Source organism: Peromyscus leucopus, chromosome X (genome assembly GCF_004664715.2).
Source record: "Peromyscus leucopus breed LL Stock chromosome X, UCI_PerLeu_2.1, whole genome shotgun sequence".
Classification (NCBI taxonomy): domain Eukaryota; kingdom Metazoa; phylum Chordata; class Mammalia; order Rodentia; family Cricetidae; genus Peromyscus; species Peromyscus leucopus.
The window spans coordinates 33167829-33189385 of NC_051083.1; the positions used below are offsets into that span (position 1 = coordinate 33167829).

At 37.7% G+C, this 21557-nt stretch overlaps 1 protein-coding gene across 5 annotated transcripts in view; it reads left to right on the plus strand.

Annotated features, from left to right (window-relative positions):
- Nucleotides 1-21557, plus strand: part of Cdkl5 (cyclin dependent kinase like 5) — a 177018-nt gene that overhangs the window by 122614 nt on the left and 32847 nt on the right. For all 5 annotated transcript variants that reach the window (XM_028873263.2, XM_028873262.2, XM_028873264.2 and 2 more), the window contains 5 exons: nucleotides 990-1110; nucleotides 4210-4269; nucleotides 6625-6715; nucleotides 10595-10784; nucleotides 18852-18932. In XM_028873263.2, coding sequence (XP_028729096.1) covers nucleotides 990-1110; nucleotides 4210-4269; nucleotides 6625-6715; nucleotides 10595-10784; nucleotides 18852-18932 — 543 coding nt within the window. The remainder of the gene's footprint in view (nucleotides 1-989; nucleotides 1111-4209; nucleotides 4270-6624; nucleotides 6716-10594; nucleotides 10785-18851; nucleotides 18933-21557) is intronic.

Below are 21557 nucleotides of genomic sequence, written 5' to 3' on the forward strand. Positions count from 1 at the left end.
TGACGGTTTTGAATTGTTTGGGGATTGTGTGTTTTTTAACAATATTTTCTCCTTTAAAAATTTTCATTTATGTGTGTATGTGTGGGGGCACAGTGCATATATCGAGGCCAAAGGACAATTTTGTGGAGTTAGTTGTCACCTTCACCTTTATGTGAGTTTCAGGATCAAATTTAGGTTGTCAGATTTGCATCAATTAGGCAGCAAGTGTCCTTACCTGCTGAGTTATCCCACTGACCCTCAATGGAATTTTCTAGCCTGTTTCAATTTGTATACCAAATGTATAAATCTAATCATTCTTCTCTCTCACTCGCCCCCCTGTTGTTGGCTTTTTACTCTTTAGGGGGACCCACCACCCAGCTCCCAAATAAATCACACACGGAGGCTTATACTTAATTATGAATGCTCGGCCTTAGCTTGACTTGTTTCTAGCCAGCTTTTCTTAACTTATCCCATCTATCTTTTGCCTTTGGGCTTTTACCTTTCTCTATTTCTGTATACCTTTTATTATTTCTTACTCCGTGTCTGGCTGTATAGCTGGGTGACTGTTGGAGTCCTCCTTCTCTCTGCCTGCCAGCCCCACCTATCCTTTCTCCCTCCTGCCTCGCTATTGACCATTCAGCTCTTTATTAGACCATCAGGTGTTTTAGGCAGACACAGTAACACAGCTTCACAGAGTTAAACAAATGCAACATAAACAAATTAACACACCTTAAAATAATAGTCTAAAATACCTCCCTTCCCCTTTCTCTCTCCCTCCCCCCTCTCAGTATTAGAGGCAGCAGTAAGGAGTAAAAAAAATTAATTTCTCTTAAAGGAAAACTTATATTTAATGCTCGATCCTGATCCACCACAAACTAAGCTGTATATTAAATGCAAAGCAAAATAAATGTATGTTGGATGAATCTTTATCTAAGGTGCTATAGATTATTAGTACATAATTGATAGGCTTGCCTAATTTTGAAGATGAATGGCTCTGTATTTACTTTTAGAATATGCTTGAATTGCTGGAAGAAATGCCAAATGGAGTTCCACCTGAAAAAGTGAAAAGCTATATCTACCAACTAATCAAAGCTATTCACTGGTGCCACAAGAATGACATTGTCCATAGAGGTGAGTATAGGACTTTTGAAATGACAACATACTAAATAAAGCAGCTAAAGTTCAAGATTTATTGTCTTAAGAATATTTCTAAGTTAAACATATTTTGAAAGTAAAGATACGAGAAGCCCTTTGCTCTTCAAGTCTCCCTCTCAGCCCACCAAAGGACAGCATACAGGTTTATTTGGATATTGTGGTGATATCTGTATTTGTATAACCAAGTCTGCTGTGACTGTAGCAATACCAGTGAGTCAGCAGATGGACAATTTCTATAGCCTTTGTGTCTTACGATTAGACCAAGTAATGTGAATCAACTCAAAAGCAGGCTTTATAAGTGGTCTTATGTCACTGACCCTCCAGTAGAGCTTTCCTTTCATTCTGTCGTAGATCAGTAATCTCTAGTCTATAGCTTCACCTCCTGATTTCTGCCCCCTGTTGGTGGAAAGTGCCCCTTGTCTCTAGGTTGAAGGTATAAATGATCTTGTAGGGGCCATGATTATACTTCTCTAAACTATATTACTTTCCTTAACACCACAAAGTCAGTGGTTTCAGTAATAAAGAAAATGATTTGCTTGTTGTCATTTTGACTAATTTTTCTAATAATCTCACTTACACTGGAAAGTTTATAGCAGTGGGATACAATTTGATATAATAATGAAGCTAAAATGCTTATCAGAAAATGTTGACATATGTACTTGTCTTTGTGTTATCATCATCATCATTATTATTTTATACTAAATTTATCTCACTTTTAAGAGTAGCTGAAAGGTATTATGAAGATTTCCAGCTTCTACTCTTTGACTCTCATAGTAGTCACCCTGTTATCAAGATTCTATATGTCATGGATAAACCCCCGGGCAACTGACCATCTAGTGTCGTAGGTAATGGTTCTAAAAACAGCCTTGTTACACTTTAGGATGTTAATGAGGAGCTGAGTTAAGTGTATTTCCCTTGACTGTGATTTGATTAAATGGTAGGAAATAAGGTTCTGAGCTAGGGTTGTAAATAATAGAGTACTTGACTAGCATGCGTACTTTGGTTCAGACTCCAGGATTTGAAAACACAGTCCCATGACTGGGAAATCTTTTTTTTTTTTTTTTTTTTTTTTTTTTTTTTTTTTTTTTTTTTTTTTTTTTTTTTTTTTTTTTTTTTTTTTTTTGGTTGATCAGGATTTTGTATTATTAAACGTCCCATGACTGGGAAATCTTTAGATCCCACTACCTCTGTACTCACCTCATTTTTACCTCCACTATGTAATATAGATGGTAACTACTGTACTCTTAAAAATGTTGTAGCTGGGCATGTTGGTATATACCTGTGTTCTCAGCATTTGGGCAGTAGAGACGGGAGGATTGGGAATTCAATGTCATCTTTGACTATATAAGAGTTGGAAGCCAGTAGGAGATATATGAAACCCTATGTCAACAAATAAAATTGTGAGATGCCTCTCTGTGGAATAGTTCCACTTCATTTTCTGAAAATTTCTGCTCCTCAACTCCTATTACATCTTTACATGACCTATTGGGGGGAAAATGGAAATCTTACCTTGTCTGTTAGTTGTGATCCACATGGGAAAACTAAATAGGTATGTGAATATAGGAATTATACAGAGAACCTTTTTTATATTTTTCTTCCAGTAAATATTATACTGTTTAACTACTGGTATGTACATTTTTAAAGATAGCATGTAGATACAGACATTTTAGGTTCAGTCTCCAAAAATTTGTATTAACTCTTTATGAAGCAAAAATAGTTTCTTGAAGTATGTTGGCCTAAATTTAATCATTTAAAAATTTCTTACAGAATTAAGATGTGTCGTCAACATGCTTTAAGCTCTAGGTTCAATCCTTACCAGAGAAAGGGAAAGAGATAAGTTTTTGGTTTTTTAGGAATCTTCATGGTAATTGTGGTCTGCATGTCTCAAAAAGAAATTAACTGTTCCCTCAATCAAGATATCTCTTTCCTTGCTCTTCCTCTGTCCCTCCCCCAACTCGACTGTCCCTTTCCCTCATGTTCTCTTGCCACCTCCCCTTACCACCACCACCCCCAACTCCCAATTTACTCAGGAGATCTTATCTATTTCCTCTTTATGGAGTTAGGGAGAAACCTGGTACTAGGGAAATTCCCAGGAACCCACAAGGATGACCCTAGATAAGACTCCAAGCAATAGTGGAGAGGGTCCCTGAACTGGCCTTCTCCTGTAATCAGATCGATGACTACCCTAATTGTCATCATAGAACTTTCATCCAGTGACTGATGGAAGCAGACGCAGAGATCCACAGCCAAGCATGGGGCTGAGCTCCTGGAGTCCAGTTGAAGAGAGGGAGGAAGGATTACATGAGCAAAGGGTCAAGATCATGGTGGGGAAACCCACAGAGACAGCTGACCAGAGCTGGTGGGAGCTCACTGACTCTAGACTGACAGCTGGGGAGCCTGCATGGGACCAAGCTAGGCCCTCTGCATATGGGTGACAGTTGTGTGACTAGGGAAGTATGTGGGGCCCTGAATAGGATTTATCCCTGGTTCATGAACTGGCTTTTTGGAGCCCATTCTCTATGGTGGGATGCCTTGCTAGGCCTTAATGAAGGGGGAGGGCCTTGTCCTGCCTCATCTTGTTATGCCAGGCTTTGTTGACTTCCATGGGAGGCCTTACCCTCTCTAAGGAGTAGGGGGGAGGTGAGAGGTGAGCAGGAGGAGGAGAGGGAGGGGGAACTGTGGTCGGTATGTAAAATGGACAAAAATCTTTTAAATATAATTTAAAAACGAAATTAATTGAATATTGTTTTTGTTTTTGTTTTTGTTTTTGACAGGGTTTCTCTGTGTAGCTTTGCGCCTTTCCTGGAACTCACATGGTAGCCCAGGCTGGCCTCGAACTCACAGAGATCCACCTGGCTCTGCCTCCCAAGTGCTGGGATTAAAGGCGTGCGCCACCACCGCCCGGCTTAATTGAAAGTTTTTTATAACAGCATAAAATGTCTTCTTTACACTGCCCAGTTTTCTGGTCGAATCCTGCTTAGATGGTTTCAGATGGATGCCATTACAGCACTGTAAGTGTTGGTCAGCAGAAAAGAGAACATTTTCACTTCCTGTTTTTTAATCTTGATATTCTAGATATAAAGCCTGAAAATCTCTTAATCAGCCACAACGATGTCCTGAAACTATGCGACTTCGGTGAGTTAAAAAGAAATCGAGCCCCAATATTGAGAGGGTTAATTTAATATACTACATGGGTAGCTTTTAAAGGTATATTATAAGTAATCTTATATTTTGATTTAAATTAGTAGAAGAGCATTCGGTTAGGTCATGTGCTAACAGTTGACAGCTGGGATAGCTTTGCTTTCTCTTTGTTATATGTTATATTGTGTACAATTTTAACAAATTATGCAGTTATTTGTTTAATGGCACTTAGTTTGAAGCAAATACTTGCTTGTCACATAAGAGTAATGTACTAAGTGACCCAGTACCAAATGACCCCAGAATTAGAGTGTTCTTTAAACCATCAGTATAGATTCCTGGTTAGAGTAGGGTAAAATGATTTGTATATTGATAGAAATTGTTCTACAGTTAGTCATAACCACTAGATAAATACTCATATGTATTCACACTTATGTATGGGATACATACAGTGGTTGTACACATTTTTAGAACACATCCATTTATTCCTGTTAAATGTTTAATGAATGAAATAGGTAATTGGTGTACAATACTCTTATTTCTCAAATATATGGGAAAGCTTCTAAAAATTACACTCCTAGTGAAAATCTGTATTGTTTCCCATGTGGATAATTCTGTTAAATATTTTAAATAATAAACAAAAGTTTTAAAATCCTGAGTTAATAGTGCTTAGGGCATGGCTCGATAAAATGTCAGAAAGGAGCATTTACAAAAAGAAGCAGACAGGTAAAATTTTTAGTTATCTTTAGTACTTAACAGTTGATTTAAATACTTAAATTATTGTTTTATTCTGAAATAGGTTCTCATGTATCCCAGGCTGACCTCCAACTCACTATGTAGCTAAGGATGGCCCTGAACTTCTGATCTACCAGCCACCACCTCTTGAGTATTGGAATTACAATCATGTGCCACCATACCCAGTTTATGCAATGTTAGGGGTAGAACCCAGGGATTCCAGCATGCTATGCAGACTACCAACTGAATGTATTTCCAGCCCCAGGAGGTCACCTTTGAAATGATCCTTTTACCTGATCTACATTGTAGAACATGGCAACTCTTTAAATATTATTGGGAGCTGGAGAGATGGCTCAGTGATTAAGAGCACTTACTGCTCTTGAAAAGACCTGGGTTCAGTACCCAGTACCCACAAAGCAGCTCAGGACTGCCTGTAACTCCAATTTCAAGGGATCTGACTTCCCTCTTCTGGCCTCAACTGGCTTCCAGGAATATTGTCTGTGAGTTTCCATCTGTAATTATGATTACCTCCTAAAGTGTCAGCAGATTCTCTGTCCCCCAGACACAATTTTCTATGCCTCCGTGATTCTACATTAAGGCCCAGGGTGACTGAAGATTATAAAACAGGTATAAATACAAAAGAAATGCCTGCAGAATGGTTAATAATAGGAAAAGAGGATTGTTTCTCTAGCATTACTGCTTTAAAAAGTGGTCAGCATTCCGTGTGGCATTCTATGTCCTGTGGGTCCCATCAAGGACTTCCTAATTAATTGCCTTCCCTAGCAGAGAGCAACTCTTTCGTCTGACTTGAATTGCACATAGGTATCCAGCAACTGCCTCAGTAAAAAGAATTGATTAGGTGAAGTTGGGGGCTTTGTCTTTGCTGTTGTTTCCTTCTTTTTTTTTTTTTTAACTGTTTCACTTTAAGAAACACTAATTTTTGCTTCTCAGACTGACACAAACCTTAATTTCTACTCCAGTTTTCATATTTTAGTTCTCTATAACCCTGGTGGTGAACTTGCATCTGGTGAATTAGATGGGTAATTAATTTAGCCTACTGCTTCATTGTTTGGCCCTAACCCTTTGGAAAAAGTGGGGGACAAAAGCAATGCTAGCATCTAAGAGGTAATTAAGATACCCCTAAGTCACTTCTACAACATTAAGGGCTAAGAGTAATTTTCAGCCTACTTGTTTCTATCTGTGCCAACTGTTAATTGTTTACTTAATGACTGGAACTGCTCAGCAACAGTAAATACACAACACTATGGGCATCTTACATAGCAGAAATTAATGCTCGTGTGACTTTGACTTCTGGCCCTAGTGAGCACACAATTTTAAATTGAAAATCTTAGAAGAGTCTATTTGAAAATATGGCTCCAAACGCTTATGAAAACACAGGGTGCATTTAAAAACATGGATCTCTTTAGCACAGAAAAAAAGACTGAGTCGATAGCAAATTCATCATGTACTTAAACATGTGAGCACTATTAACTATTTCAAATAAAGATGTTCTTAATAAACAGTCCATTTATGTTAGTCATTATGTTCTTTTGGTATTCTTTGAAAGTATTACTAGAGGTGAACTATTTTGCCAACAGGAAATTGCTATTCTTTCAGGTTTTGCTCGGAATCTCTCTGAAGGCAATAATGCGAATTACACAGAATATGTGGCTACAAGGTGGTACCGGTCACCAGAGCTATTACTTGGGTAAGTTCCTTTTTTAAATAGAGTGGCGCATACACGTTTGTTCTTTCTTTATCATTTATATTGGGATCACTTATGGAAAATAAAAACTTGGGTTACTTAAATATATTAGTTGCATATTCACTGTAAAAAAAAAAAAGACACCTAAGAACTTGATGCTAAGAAACAAGCTTCATTTTATTTATCACAGTTCTGAGTACCTGTAACTTGAGAGCTGAGTGGAGTGACCTCTCTTGGAGTCACTCTGATGGTACCTAGTTAGCTGGCAGATGGAGTAGGAACTAGTTGATGTAGAGGGCTTTGGCTGGTGTCTGATAGACCTTTTGTTTTTCTCCTTGTGTGTGTCAGGGGAGCGGGTGTATGTGCATGTAGAGGCCAGAATATCATTCTTCAGGCATCCAGTCACTTTTGTGAGGCAAGGTCTTTCACCGGCCTCTAATAGTTGGGCTAGGTTGCCTGGACAGTGAACCCCAGGGATCCTGCTGTCTCTGCCTTTCCAGTGCTTGGATTACAAATGTGTACCACCATACCTGGCGTTTTTATGTGTATTCTAGTGACTGAACTCAGGTCCTTAGTTTTTGCAAGGCAGGAACTTTACCAACTGAGCTATTCTCTTTTCCCCTGGCAAAGCATCATGTATCCATCTGGACTTATCTTTCGGTAAGCTAGTCCAGTTTCTAATGTGATAGGACAATTATGTGCAGCATGAAGTACAACCATAAAGCAAAGGTGCTTTCCAAGGGCCTGTTTGTACAGCATTTGCCTTGTTGACCAAACCCTAATTCAAAGTGTGGAGAAATAAATCCTACCTCTTGATAGAAGATAATGATATTAAAGATGACTTACAAGGGGATGGTTTGACATTCTCTTTTATCTGTTGACACATTAGACACATACTTGAGTTTACATTCAGCCACTTAGCTAGACATGGGGTGAATACTGAACCAATTTTCAGTTTTCTTCTGAACAATGTAAATCTTGTTTGATGATAAATGGTTATGCACATTTAGACCTGCATTGCTGATTCTTTTCAGCCTCATTTCCACATTCATCCACTTTACCCATAAACCTTTCCACTTTTAGTGTCCTGTCATTCATCTGATAGTACCAGAAAATCTTCTAAAAAGTTTCTTTTTTGTGCATGTTAACTTTACAGCCAAGAGGGAGCCTGAAGTCTGTATCTCCATCACATATTTTCATTAAGAATTTTCTGCCTACCCTAGCTGTAGTGTTTTCTCATTTTTCTTAACCAGAGTTCCTCCTTTGGAACCCAGTAACAGAGAAAGAAAACACTCTAACAATTAAAATTAGCCATGTGGGTAAATAATGAAAACTACACAAATTGTAGGTTTTACCACATTTCTTTCATGGCACATATATGTGTCTGGGGAAATATGAGAAATTTAATTCCTAAAAGATACCTTTTATGTAATAGCGATGTAAATTTCTGTAGTTCTTCTGGATAGCACTAGTGACTATATGTACTACTCATGGAGAGTTTATTGGATGTTAACTATTCATTTTCTAATGTTTACCAGCCACTGTCTGATGCAATTCTTGATTTATTGCTGATCTAGGGTCAATAAAAATTACTGATGTTTTAAAAATCTTTATTATTCTCTTAAATCAAAAGCTTGATTTATCCTGCAAAGCAAATTATGGTTAGTCCCCATATTGTCCCATCATTTGAATAGACCGAGTTATAGACTTCTGTGTTAATTTGTGTGTGCGTCTGTGTGTGTGTGTGCACGTGTGTGCACGCCACTATGAGTGCATATGGAAAGGTCAGGGATTGACATTGGGTGTCTTCCTATATTGTTCTCCTTGTTTCTTTGAACAGGGTCTTTTGGTTCATTTGGTTGGCTGGCCAGTGAGCCCCTAGGATCCTTTTGTCTCTGCTTCCCAGTGCTGGCATTACAAACATTCACTGCTGCACCCATATGTTTATGTGGGTGCTAGGGATCACAACTCGTGTTCTCATGCTTACTTATCGAGCACTTTACCCACTGTGCCATCGGCTCAGCTTCTTGTGCTTATTTTTGATCTTGGACTTAGGATTGTTTTTCTTTGTATCCATCTGCATTTCTCCTGAGTGCCTTTGTGGATCACTGGACTGTATTATACTCTTTTGAGGGATTTGTAATTTGAATTTACAGGACACTATTTGCCAATGAAGAGTATGAAGTAGATCATTCTTTGAACTGCAAGCAAGAGCCCAAGTATGGCAGAAGAAGTCTTTAAAAATGTGATTTTCATCTATAAAATAGACCTGCGGAGTGTATTGTGAGGATAGCTTTATTGTGAATCTTGTAGAGAACGTTTGTTCTCTAATGGTACCCATTGGAAAACTGACGTTATCTTTAGATATGTTTGATAGTTGCTAAAATTAGATGAGCACAGCACAGCCAACTTGAGCTCAGTTGAATTGATTGTCATGTTCTAGTTTAAGTACCATACTATTTCTGTAAAAATGTCATTGAAATCATTTGGTATTTGGTTTTATATTAAGAGTCTACATGTTTATACATTCCAAGGACTTTGTCCTTGATATCCAAAATAGTTTCAGCTGCATAAAGTATTCAAATTAGATGATAGGATTAAAATAGCTTGTCATAAGCCTGAGCTTTTTCCATAGGTTTCTCAATCTAGTACCATATGACAGGTTTTCTTTATCTCAAATAGTATTTTTAAAATCAATATGCTTAATTGCCCAGAAAGCTACCAAAAATGTCTAAATGAGCTTTCATCATAGTTTTAGATTTTTTTGTGTGTGAGAAGGAAATGAGATAAATGAAATACTGAGTTATTGTTACAGTAACTTACATTAACCTAAATATATTCTGTATGCTAATAGTGCTTTAGTTTAAATTTTTATATTATTATTATGGCATTCTAGAATTTCATTTGAAATTATTTTTCACATATCTTATTTTGGCTTTCCCTTTTTAAGGCTTGGATTATTTATGTTTGAAACTGTACATATAGTTTTTGTGTAATCTGTCATAAATAACTTATTTTAGGCTTTAGGTACCAAGCTATAAGGCCTTAGATTTTCATTTATGGCCTCCATTTGTAGCAAACTCTCTTTGTAAAGCTCTCTCTCTAGTGATTTAGGTCCTAAAAGAGGGCTACAAACCCTTAAGTACATGAAAACATTATTTGAAGCCAGGTGGGGTGGCGTATGCCTTTAATCCCGGCACTTGGGAAGCAGAGCCAGGCGGATCTCTGTGAGTTTGAAGACAGCCTGGTCTACAGAGCAAGATTCAGGACAAGCACCAAAACTACACAGAGAAACTCTGTCTTGAAAAACCAAAAAAGAAAGAAAGAAAGAAAAGAAAAAGAAAAAAGAGAGAAGTAACTATCAGAATGCCTTATATAAAATAGTTATATTCACATAACTCATCTTAGCTGTTGGAAATTGTGATACTGAGCAATCAGAAGTGAAATGACATTCAGTATTTGTTTAAGGTACATAAGGCAATGGCACATTCTACCAGACTAAAGCTTAAAGTATCATTATTTGAAAATATTTCTTGGGAACATTTCATTCCCTAAGTGAGGTGTTCTCACCCACTGTGTACACTACATTAGGGTTTATTAAAGCCGTTTGTGTCAAGAGAGACCTAGATTTCAAATCAGTATATACTAACTCAATTGTGTTTAAATTGATTTCTTTTTGAGAGTGGGTTACAGACTTGTGTTCAGAGTTTTTATGTAGATAGCTCTAATTCCTTATTTCTAGTCTCATGTTTGCTAGTGGCCCTTTTAAATTCCTTAAGTACATGCATATTTTAAATCATAAATTGGTCCAAAATAAGTTGAGAATTATTAAACCATTTTGTGTCTTTGGTTGCTAAGCTCGTCTCTTCTTTTGCTTTTCAGAGCTCCCTATGGAAAATCTGTGGACATGTGGTCAGTGGGCTGTATTCTTGGGGAGCTGAGTGATGGACAGCCCTTATTTCCTGGAGAAAGTGAAATTGACCAACTCTTTACTATTCAGAAGGTGCTAGGACCACTTCCATCTGAGCAGATGAAGCTCTTCTATAGTAATCCTCGTTTCCATGGACTCCGGGTAAGAGGCTTTGCTAAAATCCAAAATGGAATCAGTCTGGCAGTATTTCACATGCTGTTCATTGCATAATGGATTTCTAAGCTATACATTGCATACTCTTCCCTTCCCATCACAGTGTTTTTAATTCTCACTGTAATATTTTATTTCTGAATCTCAAATAGTAATTGTGAAATTTAAAAATATCCACAATTGGAAAGCAGGAGCTGCTAATGTCTTTTCTTCTAATCTGTAAAGTCTGGTTTTTCAAAATCTTTTTAGTATGTATATTATTATATTCCAAACCTTTATCTCATACTGTCTCTTTATTCAAAATATTAAGCATCTCCAAAAGATAGAAATGTGCTGCTGTTTACTTAGGTGAATGTATTTGTGATGACTTGAAGATGGCCAGGAATACTTGCATCTACATATTTAGAGGGTCTGCTCCACAGATATTTCTTGTACATTGACAGTGGAACATTAAATCTCTGTAGAAGTCTGATTTGGATAGATTTTCTTAGACTTGCTACCTTAGTGCAAGACTTGTTTGCTGAAAATATAATGGAAACCATTTTCAAAACCATGAACTTTGCCCAAATGAGGAACATATAACTGCCAGAGTTACCTCATCAGAATGACAAGTGATTTACAGACTATTCCTTATTTCCATCTATCCCAAAAGCAGCCAGTGTGTCAATTTGTAGTCATTGTAGAAACTATTAAACAATTTCATCATACCTAGTCTTTTTTTCTTTTCCAGTGCAAATGTATAATTCTTAAACCATGCTATTATGCTTTTTTTTAAATTTTTTTATTCTTTGAAAACGTTGTATATTCATAAAATATATTTCAATCATGTCCAACCACCATTACCTCCCTCCAACTTGCCCTAGGGTCTCCCTACCTCACCTCCCTCTAGACTTCGTGCCTGTGTTATTTTTGTCCTGGTTGTTGTTGATAACCCTGTGAGTCCAGTTAGTACTTCCCATGTGTGTATGAGTGACTTACTAGCAGCTATGTCCCCAAAGGAAAATGACTCTGCTTCCCTTCGCAACCATCACCTATCCTGGTATGACAAGTTCATGATGTCACTTGCCCTTTGTAAAGCACTATGTTTTTCATCTTTGACTTTCTGGGCCTCAGTTAGTTTCTGTTTGAGAACACTACTGCTTACATGTGAATGTACAACACAGCCCCAGCTCCTGCTGAGATCAGCACACTTGGAAGAAGTGAACAAAGTGAGCTGTATCTATAATAGTTTTTCATTCCTCTCTCTCCTTCTCCTTTCACATCCTCTTCCAAATGTGCCTAAGTTACTTAAGGCTAGTTTTTCTCCTTTTATTTTTGCTTGTATTAGCCAAATTGTGACCATTGATTAGTTTACAAATAGTATGTAGTTCATCAAATTAATTTAACAGTCATGGAACATTTCTCATACTAGAAAATGCTGAAAATGTGTCAATAAATAGGACCTGTTCTTGGTCTAACTTAAAGGCAAGTATTATATTCACAAATAACATAAAGGTAGTCATGATTACTGAATTTCTGTTTTCACTGAGAAGCATTCCATACTCTCTATCATAGCCTGTGAGGATTTGCATGACGGGGGCCTTTGGTTTCCTGACCTTGTCTCATACCCGTCTCCATTCGCCTCCCTTCAAATTCTCACCACACATGCCTGTTCTTTGACCTCTGTAGGCATGCCAAGGTTTTGGTACTTCATGAACTTGGAACTAGTGCTTTCTTCTCCTGGGAACACTCTTGCCTTGCATGCCCCTTCTCGTTCTGTAATTTCAACCCAAGAGTCTCTTCTCCCTCTGACAGTCCTCTATGTCCCCTTCTCTCCCCTATCGTACCTTTCTTTCTCCCATCACACCACTTACCATAACATGGAATTATTTCATCTCTTTGCTTAATTGTTCCTTATCAATGTCAGCGTTCCCTCTGCTAGCTCCTAAGTTTCCCACGGACGGAAATCGCATATGTTATCAGTTTAATGTTTAATGTTGTACTAGATGCTGGAACACTAAACATAGAACCTAGTATACATTGTCTTGGTTTCTTTTCCTGTTGCTGTGATACAATACCCCGATAAAAGCAACTTAAGGCTTTATTTTGGCTCACAGTTTTGATTACAGTCCATTGTGGTAGGGAAGTCACAACTGGAGGAGCTTGAGGGAGCTGGTCACATTTTATCTTCAGTCAAGAAGCAGAGCAGGGCAAACTTTTGCTCAGTTCCCTTTCTCCAATTTATCCAGTCCAGGAATGGTCATGCCCACAATTAAAATGGGCCTTTCTTCATCAGTTAAGGTAATCAAGATAACTCACACAGACATGCCCAGAGGCCCGTCTTCCAGGAAATTCTAGATTTCGGTCAGGTTGACAGTGAACACTTAACCATCGTGTGTGTGGTAGATATTCACTGAATGGCTGAGACAGTCTGTGCCGTCAGCACTCAGATTCAATTGCATTTCCTTTCTGCCTCTAATGTTCCTTTCACCCCATCAACCTTACCTGAGCTTTGAGTTATTTCCAAACTGATCTCTTAAACTTCTCTCTAATCACACATTGAAAGCTGTCTCCCTTTTGCTTAAAACTCTCTGTGATTTCTGTTAAAAGTTTAGACTCTTTAGGGTAGCAGTAAAGGCCCTCTGGCCTCATCATCACCTGTCCTGCTTTCTTTCCTCGTTCTCAGGCCACTGGGAACCTCCCACAATTGTTTGGCATGACATGTGTCTTCTGTAGTGCTGCACTACACATCTCTAGTGCTCCGGGCACTGCCCTCGAACCCTGTGACTCCCTTCTAGAGGATTCCTCTAGGTCATTTTAAGTTCCTATAGCACTCTGATCACATTTTTCTTTTTTGTCATACCCCACTCTGATCACATTTTTCTTTTTTGTCATACCCCACTCTGATCACATTTTTCTTTTTTGTCATACCCATTAATACTCAATTAAGTAGCTGTTTGCAAATATGCCTCCTCACCAGACTCATGACTTTCTTTAGGAAAGAAACTGCTCCATTTATATAGCACACCTAAAATGGTATCTCCTAGATTGCATAGTATTAAATAAATGGTTGCAGGATCGTAATGTCATTAAATTTGGTCTGCTAGTTGATTTATTACAGGCCTGGTTAGAAGGTCTGTGCCACAGAATCTGAATGGTGAGCAGATTTTGACATTTCTAGGTCTACTTAATAACTTAGAAACTAAGTAATTAAGATGTTTTCTTTTCTTTATTCCCCCCAACTTTATTTTTTTCTATTCTTTTAGTTTGCATGCAAAATAATTTTCTTTGTATTCATGCATGTGTATCATTGTATCTTGCTCTTATTTACCATCCTCATTGCCCTTCCCCATCCCCTCTCTTGCTGGCCCCTTTGACCTATGTAGCTGCAGTTTTTCTGGTTCTGCCTGGCTCCCATGGCCCCGCTGTCCCAAGTAAAAACACAGAGGCTTATATTAATTAAAACTGTTCGGCCATTAGCTCAGGCTATCTATTGACTAGCTCTTACACCTAAATTAACCCATAGTTCTTATTTATGTTTAGCCATGTGGCTTGGTACCTTTTCCCAGTTCTGCCTTTGCATCTTGCTTCTTCTGTGTCTGGCTGGCGATTCCTGACTCAGCCTTCCTCTTCCCAGAATTCTCCTCTCTCTTTGTCCCACCTATACTATACTTCCTGCCTGGCTACTGGCCAATCAGCACTTTATTTATTAACCAATCAGAGCAACACATTCACAGCATACAGAGCGATATCCACAGCAAACCTTCCCCCCCAATAGTCCTCTTCTTGCTTTTTAGTTTTTTTATTTTATTTTTTTATTTTTTATTTTTTTTTTTTTTGGTTTTTCGAGACAGGGTTTCTCTGTGTAGCTTTGTGCCTTTCCTGGGACTCACTTGGTAGCCAAGGCTGGCCTCGAACTCACAGAGATCTGCCTGGCTCTGCCTCCCGAGTGCTGGGATTAAAGGCGTGCGTCACCACCGCCTGGCTCTCTTCTTGCTTTTTACACACACACACACACACACACACACACACACACACACACAACACAGGCACGCACACATCTAGATTCTGCATACAAGAGAAAACGTGTGATATATTCTTTCCTTCCCCACTATCCTGGCTTGTCTCATCTCCTGCTCTGTCCAGACTGCTTCTTTCTGCCTCATAGTAAAATCTATATGCCATGTGTGAAAGGAAAGGTTGTATTTGCTTTCTCAAATGTGGCTTATTTTGTTCCACATGATTATCTTCCATTCATCCATTTCTCTACAGCTGACATAGTTTCAATTTCAAAAATGACTAAATAAGATTCCATTGTGCATATATGTCATGTTTTTTCTATTCATCTTTGGTAGGCATCTAGGCTGGATATGTATCTTTGCAATTGTGAATAGTGCTGCATTAAATATGGATATTTTGGTAACCCTGTGGTATGCCATTGTCAATTCCTTTGGGGCAGATACCCAAGAGTGATATAGCTGATAGATCAGATGGTAGTTTTCAGCTTTTTTGAGGACCCTCCATACTAATTGCTATAATAGCTGCAGAAGTTGACATTCCTATTTGCAGTGACTATGAATTCCTCTTTCCCCACATCCTCACCAGCATTTGCTGTCATTTTCTTAATTTTGACTCGGATAAGATAGAATCTCAAGGCACTTTTAATTGGCATTTCCCTCATAGCTAAGGTTGTTGAGCATTTTTTAAAAAATATTTAATGGCTTTTTGTATATCTTCTTTTAAGAAATGTGTTCAGTTCATTTACCCATTTGTTGATTGAATGATCTGGGGTTTGGGTGTCTAGTGGGTTTTTTTTTGTTTGTTTGTTTTTTCTTTTTTTAGTTCTTAATAGATGCTAAATTTTTGTTTTTGGTTTTTGGAGACAGGATCTTACTAAATATCCAGGGCTGGCCTGAAACTCTATGTAGCTCAGACTGCCTTGCCCTCATGATTTCAACATCTCCAGTGCAGGTATTATAGGCTATGCTTTTGCCACACAGATGTGAGAATTTCACAGAAGAAAAGAAAACCCAAACTACTAGTATAAAGCACAAAAAGAATTTCATACTGAATCAATTAGTAAACTAGAAATTTATAGGAAAGCATAATACACTACATTCCACTTCATTATTCTGCTTCTAACATATTTCATTTAGATTTGGACCATGAGCATGTCTCACATTCTGGAAAGTTAGAAATCATATCTGGCGTTTCATTAGAACAGCTTTATGGCAGATTTGAAATTTAAGGTGGCTCTTTGAAGAATAAATCACATTTGAAGTAGAGGCCGCACTCAAATTTAGAGGACCCACAAAAATCATCTTTTTCTCTTTTGTCTGTAGTCTTGTCTGTTCACAGACCTCCTCCTAAACAACAGTGTCTGTAGAAGCCTAGATAGCCTGTGACAGCTCTGTTTGTAAATAGCCTTTGGGGAGGCTGCTGCTTCAGGGGGCCATTTTTATAGACTTTACTATGTTTGCATTTCAGTCTGAAGTGTTCATGGCGGCTTAACAAAATTAGTGCAGTCTCTTTTGAGGTTTAAATATCTTTTGAGGGAAAAGTTTTCCTTTATGATATATTTTGAGATTGTCTGTGATAGATAGCAAAGCACATAGGGTCTATGAACTGCATTTGCTGCAAACCAGGAACAAACTAGGAACAAGTCCAGCGTGATGCAGATTTGGATCTACTTGTATAGAGACTGGAAAATCCACAACATGCCATTCTACTTATATTCATTATTTGGAAAAGTAATTATTGATGCACCATAATGGAAGTAGAACATTAGAGTCCCTATATTTCCTACCTTCAATAACTTCCAGAAGCTATTTCATTCTCTTGTGTCTCTCTTTTCTTCACATGTGAAATAGTGATAGGTTGTGATGAAGATGAAATGATCTATGAGAAATCCCCTAAGGGCCAGGGTATACCTACATAGTAGAGTGCTTGCCTAGCATGCCTGCAGCCCTGGGTTCCATCTCTAGCATTGAAAATGAACCAAATTCCCAGACCAGCATGCAGTGTGTAGATAGTACTCAGTAAAGAGGTACTCATTCACATTGTATTTTATTAGCCAAATGATTAGGAAAGTTAAAAACCTAGGGTATAGGTTTTAAACTGTGTGCTCCAGCTTTGGCTCTTTGTTGAATTATCTCATATTAGAATAACAGATTTCATTCAGCAGTATATACATTATATTTTTTTAAGTTGGGAGTTTGCCTGGTTGTTTTTTTAAATTTAATTTTTTTATATATTTTAAGATTATAATGTGATTGCATCATTTTCCCTTCCCTCCAAACTATTGTATCATTTCTCCCTTCCCTTTCCTTTATCCAAGCCTTCCCATGTACCAGTCCTTGCTCTTTCAAATTCATGGCCTCTTTTTCCATTAATTGTTGGGACATGCGTGTGTGTGTGTGTGTGTGTGTGTGTGTGTGTGTGTGTGTGTGTATCTGTCTGTCTGTGTCTATGTGTATTTATTTATAACCTGCTCTATCTATATATTGTTACTTGTATGTATGTTTTCAAGGCTCACCAAAGTTTGGTATGGTATAACTAATTTTTGCACTCTTCGCTAGGAAAAACTATTTCTCCTGCTCTCAACATTCCTTAGTTACTTGTAGTTCCTTGTACAGCGCTGAAGCCATGTGAGCTTCCTTGTCCACATTAGCATGTCTACTGACGTCCTCCTTGTTCAACTCATGTTTGGACAGTCATGTTGATGAGACTTTATGCATGTAGCTTCTGACATTCCTAGGAGACACAATCTCACAGAAAACTCCCTGTCCTGGTCAATTTTGTTTATTCTGATCTTTCTAAGACCTTTTAGCTTTCATAGTTAATTTTCTTATCACTGAAATGTCATCCCTGGGGAAAGAAAAGAAGCGTATGTGGTACACGAGTGCAAGAATGCCACAGGTTCTTCTGCAGCCAAAGGTTCTCACTATGTATCTCAAGCTGACCTCGAACCCAAGATCTTTCTGTCTCAACCACTTGAGTGCTGAGACTACAGGTGTATGCTACCATGCCTGGCTTGAGCCTCTCTTTTACAGATGCACAGTTAATTCCTTTTCAACCAGGCAACAAATTTCTCAAGTGTGTCTCTTGCCCTACAGAATATAATGTGGGAATGGTAGCATAACTATTTCTTAATATTTTGTTTGATGTTACTATAGAATTAGTTCCTCTGTCCTTTTGTTCCGCATATTTAAAGATTTCTGTATTTTGAACTGTCCCTATGTTGGTATAAAGGAAATATGTATTGCAAGCAAACTAGCACTCAACATTTGGAAGTGTATAAATGCTTGGCTTCTGCCAGTGTCTTACCCACTGCTTCAATACCACTCAAGGTTTTGCCAAGTGGAAATTGGTAGAAGAAAAGAAACAACATCAAAATAAGCACCAACCCCTTACTTTATTTAGAAATGCATTTGTTGATATAGGTGCCTATGTTTGCCCTCTGTTACAACTTTAACATAAGGTTTTTAATGTAAATCATTAGAAGAGTATATTCAAAACAAGAATAGGACATGTGCCTAAATTCACTATTTCAAATGGAGCCTTTCAGCTTCTAGCCTCTTGCTGCCTTTTTTCCTTTCTTATGCCTCTGTTTTCAGGAGTAAATGACATATTCTTGTGGAAAAGTCAATACATCTTTATATGATATCATATCATGGCCCTTCTGTTAGTTCTCCAGTCTATCAGTATTGAGAATTGTCTGTTGAAACACACAGTTTGTCTGTAAGTTGTTTTAGAAGCAAGTTATTGTATAAGCAGACAAGATTCTATTAAATATACAGGCTCAGACTTTTATTCATTTTGTGAGCTTTAATATTGTCTATCTAGCTTTATATATCATCTTTCACCTGTAAGTTTTCCCAATATTTAATATTTGGTCCTATTAATTCATATCTAAAATATATAGACACAAAAAGTAATATACAAATAGTAATTTGACTTGGATTGACACAAGGGCAATGATATCTGTCCAAATGCTGCCTTGTGTAACCCCCACAAATGTATGTACACATATACTTCCCTTCTTCAAATGCTAATATCCATACTGTGTTGTCCTTACAGTTTCCGGCTGTTAACCATCCTCAGTCATTAGAGAGAAGATACCTTGGAATTTTAAATAGTGTTTTACTTGACCTTATGAAGGTAAGAAAAGTATGTTTCTTAAAAAAAAAAAAAAGCCCTTTGGTTTGTGGATTCTCCTCTGCCTACTTGGGACCATAGCCTGCTTTTATGAATTAAATGTTTTGTTAGTAGATGATTAATGGGGAGTATGTCATGTTAAAAGGCATGTAATTTGTTTGTAATTGCAACAGGAATCTGGTGTTGTCTCAGTCCATCTACAGAAGAGCATGTAATCCCTAAATTACTTTCCTAAAATGGACAGAATGATGAAAATCTGTTGGCACTCAACAACTACTCATGTTTACATTTTAAAACAAATCTTAAAGTGAATGTTGTAAGACAAAAAGGTTCTTCAATTATTTTTATACAACATTGAAGGCTACTCATGGTTTATGCAGATTTAATCAGTGAATTTAATTTTTTTTTTCTCTGACTGGGCCTCTTCTCCCCTAGACAGACTGCTCTTTCTGACTTTTTTTAGATGTATCAGAATCACTACTAACATGATGACCTGAGTGTTCATTCCTCCTGTCAAAAGACATCCTACACCAAACTACTAAAAAATCCTCAAAATCCTTTTTTTAAAGATGTGTGTGTGTGTTGTCTGCATATCTGTCTTTATACCATGGCATGCAGTGCCTACAGAGGCTAAAAGAAGGCATCAGATCTCCTAGGACTGGAGTTAAAGGCTGTTGTGAGCTGCCGTGTGGGTACTAGGAATCAGACCCAGGTCCTCTGGAAGTGGAGGCAGTGCTCTTAACCACTGAGACACCTCTTCAGCCCCAAAATTATTTATTAAAGATTTTCTTGCTGGGTATAGCAGCACATGCTTGTAGTTTCAGAATTTGGGAGGCTGAGACAGGAGGACCTCTCTAAGTTTGAGGCTGGCTTGAGCTACAAAGACCCTGTCTCAAAAATAAGCAAGCAAATAAAGATTTTTCCACCTCAGTAGACGGTAGTCCCTTGAGTGAAAACTATTTTTCGTAGTTTCCCATTTTTTGTTGCAGGTAGTAAATGTACAGGCAAACATTGATTGTTTCAGAGTAGAACTTCAATGCTTGATTATGAATCAGTTTTTGTTTTATGCTCATTCATTCAGCTGTCAAAATGTGGCAGCTAGACTGTGTGCAGAAACTGTAAAAGGCATGTTTAGCATGGTGGCAAGTTACTGAGCTGTGTTCTTAGAACTTTGCTGTGTTTTATGGTATGTTCACATCTGTCCCAGTGAACAGTGTAAGTAGGTGTGGGGGCAGATGTGGAAGGAGGGCTCTGGCATTTAGGAGGAGCCACATACCATATAACCTTTCTAGAGATGCACAGACTTTATTAACCTATGAAGGATTTCTGAAGTCTTGCAGTAAAGCATTTCTATTTCCACATTTACCAAATTTAATTAAATACCAAATACTGTGTTGTATGAAGCTCTAATAAAGCACTGATGTTGTTCACAGATTGAAAACTGCTAGTTTTTTCTAATGACTCCTCAACACTCTTTCAATTTAATTCAACATAAATTATTAGGAAAATCAGTTGGTTTTGCCAATACCTTCTTTCATGTAGCCAATACTTGTCAATTTGGGCCTTACTCATTTAGTAACTTTTAGTAACTAGAATAGAGTAGAAAAATGGAATTAAATACAATTTTATGTTTCCTGGCTTTTTTCTTTAGTTAAAATGCAATGATGATTAGTGAGAAAAAGAGGCCATGAATTTAAAGGAGAGTGAAGAGGGCTATCAGGAAGGGTTTGGGAAGTAAACTTTCTAGTTCCTATTATTTAATGTGTTTATTGTCACTGTTCTCTAACAGTAAGCAAGTGTTTTTATTGAAATACAAATTCAGGGGCCTAGAGAGATGGCTCAGTGCACTGACTGCTCTTCCACAGGACCCAGGCTCAATTTCCAACATCCACATGGCAGCTCACACCATTTTTAACTCCAGTTCTGGGGGATCAGATACCCTCTTCTGACTACTGCAGGCACTGTACAAATAAGTGTGCACACATACAGTCATGCAAAACACACATATGCACATGCACACACACTTACACACATATGAACTACACATTCAAATTATGTCTACACATCTGAGTTTTTATAAATGTGAGCATATTTTTGTTACCTTACCTGGATTGAGACATAGAAACTTCGTTAATATCCTAGAAGCCTCCTTTGGGTCCTTCCTAGGTCTTACCCTCCTCCTGGCCCACTCTGCCTCCTTCAGAAACCATGATTTTGATTTCTGTCCCTGATTAATATTGCCTAATTATTATAGAATTATATACACACACACACACATATCACCATTCTTTTTATCTCTTTTTGGAGGTGAATTTTAAAGATGGAAAGCCCCCATTGTCCTTTTAGTTAGCCTCTTTGCTGCTCCCTAAATGTATGTTCATTATGTCCACATCTAATACTTAAAATGTTTATCTCATTTTGTGCCTCTTTATAGCTGCCACTTTAGCAAAGATACAAGCACTGGAATTAATGCACACCAATGCCCTTAATAATTTAAAAAATAACTACAATAATTGTATTTGCTTTACATTAGTTTAAAAAATGAGGATGCCTCCCACACACACATGCTAATTTTTTAACTGTTAGCTAGATAAATTTCATGCTTTGCTTTTGTGGTCTTCATGCTTT